Below are 8,172 nucleotides of genomic sequence, written 5' to 3'. Positions count from 1 at the left end.
TCATTTCTTCCTACTTCATCTATTTAATATTTGCCTTCTGAACCTTTTTCCAAAGGAGCTCCCATTTTCTTGCATTTATCAATAATTTCCTTAAAATTTATGTTTGGTTTCAGGAGCTTCAGTTAGAACTGCTGCTTCTGCTAACTTCATTTTCTTGGTCTGATCATCTTAACAGAGCTGTACTCACAGCAGTTGTCTGCTTGAAACTTTTACCATGCAGGATTCACATTAACTTGTAAGAGCTTCATTGCACTAATGGATGCAATGCACTTTGTTTGTGTATGTGTGTGTGTGTGTTAAATGAAAAGCAAATTATAATCACTTGATTTATTAATATGATCTTAGTACAAAATGACTAGACAAAACAATCCAGAGAGTTTAGTTGTTTAACATATTTACAAATCTGTATCACATTTAATGCATCACTTTGTATAATAACAGATGAAATAAACATGACAGGATGGGAAAACTTCAAATATTATACAAATAAGGTTGCAGAGCTCACAAATAATACCTGATGTTTAATGAAAAAAGAAATACTGACAACAAAACTTCTGTAAATTGGTAATTCTACTAATATTAGTTTCTATCAGATATATACAATATTTTTTTTGCAATATTAATTAAAAAACAGAAATGCTACATTTTGTTGCAGATCAAATTACATAATCACATGACCAATAAAAAAAAGACAAGTAATTACTTTGAGATAAGCTCAGAGTTATTACTTTAACCAAAATACAGCAAAATTATCAAGGTAGTAGTCACACAGCTCACAAAACTATATTCATAACCTCTACTGAGAAAAATAAAATGCACAACACTGCTTTTAGTCTGATGCTTACACGATATCCACAACCTAAAATGCAATTATTCACTTTGCTAGGGGTAGTCATCAGACGCATTTTGTACTTGCCCTGCTGTCTGTATTACCAAGTGATATGTGATTAGTTATCTGCTATTGATGACTCTAAAATATTGTATTATAAAATAATACACAATGCAACAATAAATATCTTTACTAGATTCTTGTTAAAGCTCTCATATATTTCTGAGAATACTGAGAATACTTGTCATTACCATTTTTTACCATACAAAAACTAAAACAAGTTATTAGGTAAACACCATAATAAATTATGCATATAACTGCACATTAGCATGGAAATAATGTCAGTGCCATGGCTCTGTTGATTATAGTGTGCCTCTCACTGTGAAGAACAATATTTGATCCCATTGCTAGACACAAGAACAAAAAACAAAACAAAACAAAAAAAAAAGAAAGCAAGCAAAGGCACTGGCAACAATATCCTACCCAGTTCAAAGAGGAAAGACTTATCAGAAGCCTGTGCATAAACATATACAGTATATAGAGAATTTATGAAAAGGACTTTAATCATATCCCTTCCAAAATTTCTTGATATTGTATGCAGCATATTCAAGTAAACAAGTCGCAATTCATCTACATGGATCTATATTTACATGTACAAAGTACATTAATAAAATCTATGAATTCAATTTTTTCATCACACAAATAAAATTATTCAAATCTTTTAACAGTGAAAAAAATATGGCAAAATTTCAAAATACTTACTTTTCAAGCCATATGTGCTAAAAATTATTATATAATGACACATTTTTCTCTATTCATCTTGGGTGTGTGCATGTGAAAGTGCTAATTTGTGATTAAGAAAAAGTTATGAATTCACACTCCTACATCTTATTCAAGATTAGTTCTTGCACAAGCACCTGTTTATGTTACTATACTGTATACTGAACACTTGGTATCACAGACACCAAACAAAAATGGTCATTATTAACTATCCACAAAATAATATCAGCAAGTTATTATTGTATTAAAAAACTAACAATTTAAAAATAACATAAGTATCTGTCCTTTTGCAACACATATACCAATGAAACTGAAATATAAACTTGTAAATATAATATAGCAATGTATAATTGCATTACAGATCATTTGTGACAAAAGAAACATTCAAAACATATCAGTACAAAACTGTTTTAAGAATAGAGTGACCAGGTAATGAAGTCATTTCATTTACGTCTGTCAAAAACACACATATGCACACGTACATACATGTAATTGCACACAAAAACATGTACAGGCTTATGTACACCTATCCACATGATTAACAGTGTTCACTGTGGTAAATGCAAAAGAATTTATGAATGAGAATTAATATCTACACAGCACAAGATGTATCTGAATGGTTTTGACAATACCGTATGTTTGTCAGAAATACCTGTATTTCTAATGAAGATATAGTCGAAACCAATCAAATACATTTCTTGCTCTATGAGGATCTTTATTCTCATTCATACCTCCTTCTACACACCCACATCAATAGCAACACATACAAATACAATGATGCACTCATACACACAAACAAGCACCCAGACATACATGCACAAATTGGCTGAAAAAAAGAGGAAATACAAGCTGGAGAAACAAATTGGCACCTAATATCATGCACCTTTGTAGATAATGAAATAAATAAAATAGAACACAAGAATTGAGCTTCTTTCTAACTGTAACTTTCATTGAAGATTTTCTCTCATATTTCTTTATAAACTAATTTCCTAAATAAATACTTTTGGAAAGGCACTTTATGCTGTTTATGTGACATATAGATTCTCAGATCAATGCAAATGCAACTTTTGAGTTCAAAATAGAAAAAAAAAATTGATTAAACACTGTCAGTCACTAAATTATCGGCTGGCTTGTGAAAATTGTGCGAAACCCAACTCAATGAATATTTGTATACACAAACATGCATATACACAGAAATAAATACCCATGTTTATCTATCATATGTATATACACATTTATATATATCTACCTATACAGTAGATATGCATTTATTTCTGTGAATATGCATGTCAGTGTTATGAATGTTCATTAGGTCAGGGCTCGGACAATTTTAACAAAGCGACCATATCTCTCATAAAGCTATGCTGATGTGCAGAAAATCTCTGTAATTTTAATACAAAGAAATGCATATAATGTATGTCACATGTATTTAAATATCACCTTTGTGGCAAAAAATAATAAGTTGAACTGTATATTTACAATTGCTTTTTCACTGTTTTACTAAAGATTCAGTGGGTAAGTTGATCTATGGGTTAGAGAATAAAAGCTGGAAGCTATTAGTGATCAATCAAACTATACCTTCACCAGCAATGTAAAGCACTATCATTCCATTATTAATTTTATAATTTACATTCATAAATGATTAAATTGGCCTGTATTCTCCTGTATGGAAAAGAAACATTCCTTAATTAAAGAATTGCTAAATTTAATTCCAGGCCAGCAAGAAATGCAAATCAGAGACACTAAGTTCAGTCATATACATTTGAATGCCTAGCAATTCCCAAACTTGTGTGAGATATTTCTACAGCAATAATGAATGCATGAGGAAAAAAAAAAGAAAAAGTAAAAGAAAAAGAAAAAAACTGCCCAAAATATAAGATATACAGCACATATCACACATTAGCTAGTCAAAATTAACCATCATAAAAAAGTCACTATTTTTTATTCTTAAGTAAAATAGCTATCTGATCACTTGCATATGTGTGTGTATGTGTGTGCAAGTATCTGTTTGTGTGTGCCTCTTAGTTTCCACAGGTGTCCAAATGACATAACAAAGCAGTTCCTGCTGCATATAGATATCTACTATGATATTTCCAATAACAATCTAATTATGTAATTGATAAACTGTTTATGTTGAATATATTGTAAATAAATTATATGGTACAAGATTTATCGTGATATATCTCCATACAGGACACAATTTTTTCTACTTTATATTAAGTAAGTACTCCTAACCTGTCACTTGTAAAAAGTATTATTATCAGTTTTCTAGTCCGTGAGCAGGTTCAGTAACTGAGATACCTACAGAATGTAAAGTAAACATATTAAATTTTTCATATCAATAATATTTCAGCAGAAGACTACAAGGAAGTTTCAACTGCCTTCTTATTCAGTGCTGCTTGACTTGTTGGGGATGGTGTCCTCTTATCAGGCAAGGCTGGCGGCAGCATGAGGCCATCTGCTGTGACTGGAGGGCTCAGGGCAGTTGGGGACCTGGCTGCACCTATTACAAGGTTGGAGTTTACGTTTCCTGAGAGCATCTCAACCATCCTGAAAATGTGCATGGGCATTAGTTATTTTCCTCTCCTTTAAAAAAAATATTGATTAATATGCAGAACATCAGATGTGGGGGATCTGGGAGAATGTTTGGGAATAATGTTATGATTCACTAAATGTTTCCACCTTTTTCCTTATATCCTTATTTATTATTTCCTTATATCCTTACAAATTCTTCCCTCCTAAAATTATGCATAACGGGTTAGTTGTATTAACACTTTACTGACGGGCATAGCTATAGCCTTCAGGGAAAGCCTACTCTTCATGATGGGCATGTGTGTACAAGACATGACTCACACTAGCAATTGAGTGGACAAAGCTCTCTGTACACAAATAACACCCTGCTAGAAAAGCTAGACGATTGCTAGTAGTCGCTGTAAAAGTAACTATGAAAATTCCAGCAACAGTCTCTCACTATTATCCAAAATTTATGAATGGCTAACTTTCACTGATGATTATTATCCTCATTTATTTTCTTGTAACATTGTGTCTCTATCTGTTGGTTCCTAACGGCCAATGCCTATAAAATTCACCAGACACTGTCAAGACAAAGATCATTTTTCACTACATACTCCAGATTGCCTGTTAATAACATAGTTACAGTTTTAAACAGGCTTCAGGGGACAATGAAGAAGAAAATTAAGCAAAAACAAAATGATAAATTCATAAAACTTACTGACAACGAAGAGCACGATTTTCAGCTATAATTGCATCTGATTCCTTCTTTGACTTTTCAAGCAAATTATTGAGTGAGCTCAAAACTGCTGGTGATGGGGGTTTCTTTGGTAACTGTGAAGCATTAGGAACGGGCTGGGGTGCCTGGACCATTCCTGCTGCTGTCCCCACAGTACGGCTGTGGTTAATCTGCGGTAAATTGGTTAAAATTCAAGAAAAATAATAAGGAAAAGAGAGAAAAATTAAAATTAGATATAACTTTATGTGACTCAAATCTCACTCAGCTTTAATTCTCTAGACTAAAAATTCCACTCACCTAGGCATGAGATCATAAAATTCACCTCTCTAAATCTTTCCTAACATCCTACTATAACTTCACTACAACAGCTATCACTGCCTACCTCTAAAAATCTGTTTATTCTTTACTGAGTTTACCAGGGAATGACTTAATGCTTGTAATGAAAAAGGTATTCCTTTATCATCATCTTTATAACAGAAAAAACAGACAAATAATAAGAAAAGTGTCACATGTATTCTTTCATAGCATACTTCCACACCAGATCAACATGTACCAGAAATCCCCAGTAACTTACCGCAATTTCCATGATTTTCCAAATGTCCTTCTGGCGTTGTTTCTGAAGTGAAGATATGTGTTGTGCGGTTCTTGCTGCATCTTGCAAAACAGCTTCTAATGGTGAAGAGAGAGCAGCTACTTCACTGCAACATTCACTCTGTTTCCTATGATATAAATATCATTTAGTTTGATATGATGGAGTATATAAGTTAAATAATGCAATAAAATTCCCCAATTTTACTCAGTATTCATCAATGATAATGAAAATGGGGGAGTGATAAATAAAATATAAACCATTATATATCTAACATATATCATGTATCATAATTTACAACTTACTCTACGTGTTTGTAAAGATCTTGTTGCAATCTGTCCCTTTTTCTCAAAGCCTGTAGGAGCAACTTGCACATGTCTGTATTATCATGTGGTGTAGCACGCTGCTCTTTATTCCTTCTTCTCAGATTACAATAATGGTCTTCTCCAGCTGTTAATCTGATCAAATTATTATTAAGTTAGCATAAACTCTTACAAAACTTCCATCATCTTGAAGAATTTAAGAGAATTTTGACAAAAAAAAAAAAAAAAAAAAAAAAAAAAAAAAAAAAAAAAAAATCTGAACAATCCAGTAAGTTATGTATGAGTTATTACTCTTTCTATCTCAAGGAATTTTATACAAATTACCATGTGGCATAAGACCACAATAAAAATCAAAAGAAAATCAATGTCTGGTATAATCACTGTAATGAATTTCCAGAGTCCCTTTTAAACTAATTTTCAATAATGCAACTGCCTCTTTGTGAGGGAATACTAAAGAACCTACACAGAATCCAGAGAATCAATAGCTCTTGCTCGGGCAAATGGTGAACATTGTAACTCCAGGATACGGGTGTTTAGGGCAGTGAGTGAGCCTTCTAGTTGCTGGACACGTTCCACCACAGCATGTACTTGTCTTAGGGTTACCTCTCCCATCTCTCTCCAGCCACTGTATAGCTTCTCTGAGGCTGAATAATAAGATAAAACTTAGAAATCTTAAAAGGTAAAAAGTTATTATGATAAAGCATAAAATGTAGGATTGACTTTCCAAGTACTTCATCCACTGGAAAGGGCTAGTTTATTATTATTATTATTATTATTTTATTTTTTTTTTTTCTTACAAGATTATAGATTAAGAGAAAGATCCAGTGCATTTTATGCATTTATGACTGCCTGTGAGTAACCAAGCAACAGACTGCCTGAGACTGGCAGAATGAGGGAGAGTACAACATTATAAAAAAATATACTCAATTTTACTTTGGAGTCATTGAAATTTATATTTCATCATACATACAAAATATTTACATACTGAGAGGTTATAAGTACAAAAAACAAATATAAAGAATGTCTCATTTCCTGTGGCATTTATGCATAGGACTGTAATACACCAAAAGTATGTTCTGACTTCCTGCTTTCACTATTTGAAATTACACCAAGTAATTTGGGTTGTGATTCAGGATTTTAAATTAAATTGTGCTATGATATCATACTGATAAAATATGCAAAATTAATGAATTATCCTAGCGTAAAATAGGTCAAGAATCAAAGGATATCTAACTATCATGAAGATAATCAGTGATTCCTCAGCAAAATAGCCACAGAACCAAAAACAGCCAGATATCAAGAAAACAAAAAGAAAAATGGTACTGAGACCCCTTACTAAGGCGTCCTGAAGAAGCCTGCTCATCATAGTAGTCAAGGTCTGTGTTGAGCGCTTCCATGAAGAGATGGTGACGGGCCTGAAGTTTTGCTATGTCACTCAGCATTCTTTGGCCAGTTTTGGTTAACTGAGCATGGCCAGACATTAGATGAAGCCTGTAAACAGAAAAGATAGAAAAAACAATGTTCATATTATTTTAGGCAGATTGCCTTATAATTGCATTTCATTTATTTTTCCTCAGAATAATTATTATCATTATATCTATGCATTCCTGTTCTATATCTAATGTTGCATCAGTTCGCTAAACAGGGAATTTATGTCAGAATATATAATCAACAGAATTTATTGCTTTGTACTTCTGTTTATTAGGAAAAATACATAACAATAAAACAAAACAATGTATTAAGCAAGCACACATCATTTTTATCACTTACATTGAGACCTTCTGCGCTTGTGTTAACAGGGTAAGGAGACGGGCTTCCCGATGAAGGAAGAACACTGCATGTGCCCACATTCTACGCTGTGTCTGGTATTCTACAGCTGTTCTGGGTTCTCTTAGCATTGCCTCTACCAAAGGTGGAAAGTGTGGTGGTACCTGCGGTCGAGTCATGCCCTCGGCAAAAATATACAACAACCATTCATCTTCATCCTGAAGGAAAAAGAAATATGTAATTGATTAATAAAAATATATGAGACTTAAATAAACAATGAAGCCAATACAGATAACTAAAATAGATCCAGGACTTAAATCAACAATAAATAACTGCATAACATATAGATAACAGACCTCCATGTCCACAAAAAGGTAACATGACATAAAAAAAGACCTACACACATCAAGTAAATACAGACAGAATCAAGAATATACAAAACAAAGCATAAAAAAATTCAGCTGCTTACCGGAGGGGCCCAGCACTGGATGGCAGGTCTAGTGGGGTCAGGGGGCTGCCCCCGTGGGAGTAGGGGCCTTTGGTCATCAACCAACACACCACTGTCACGTGCAACCCACTGCTGTACCTCAGACAGGGATGTGGACTCTGTCACTTCATATTCCAGTAAGCGACA

General features: G+C 33.2%; 1 protein-coding gene across 2 annotated transcripts in view; it reads right to left on the bottom strand.

Moving 5' to 3' along the window:
- Positions 1–312: 312 nt before the first annotated feature.
- Positions 313–8,172, bottom strand: part of IKKbeta (I-kappaB kinase beta) — a 20,626-nt gene continuing 12,766 nt past the window's right edge. For both annotated transcript variants that reach the window (XM_027371626.2, XM_027371627.2), the window contains exons 8-15: positions 8,008–8,172; positions 7,542–7,756; positions 7,108–7,262; positions 6,235–6,415; positions 5,754–5,906; positions 5,434–5,578; positions 4,842–5,029; positions 313–4,159 (exon numbers count right to left, since the gene is read on the bottom strand). The exon at positions 8,008–8,172 is cut by the window's right edge and continues 27 nt beyond it. In XM_027371626.2, the coding sequence (XP_027227427.1) occupies positions 3,970–4,159; positions 4,842–5,029; positions 5,434–5,578; positions 5,754–5,906; positions 6,235–6,415; positions 7,108–7,262; positions 7,542–7,756; positions 8,008–8,172 (1,392 nt within the window). In that variant the 3' untranslated portion in view covers positions 313–3,969. The remainder of the gene's footprint in view (positions 4,160–4,841; positions 5,030–5,433; positions 5,579–5,753; positions 5,907–6,234; positions 6,416–7,107; positions 7,263–7,541; positions 7,757–8,007) is intronic.

This window comes from Penaeus vannamei, chromosome 8 (genome assembly GCF_042767895.1).
Source record: "Penaeus vannamei isolate JL-2024 chromosome 8, ASM4276789v1, whole genome shotgun sequence".
Classification (NCBI taxonomy): Eukaryota; Metazoa; Arthropoda; class Malacostraca; order Decapoda; family Penaeidae; genus Penaeus; species Penaeus vannamei.
The sequence above is the reverse complement of the archived record's forward strand: the minus strand, read 5'-3'. Positions and strand labels throughout refer to the sequence as shown.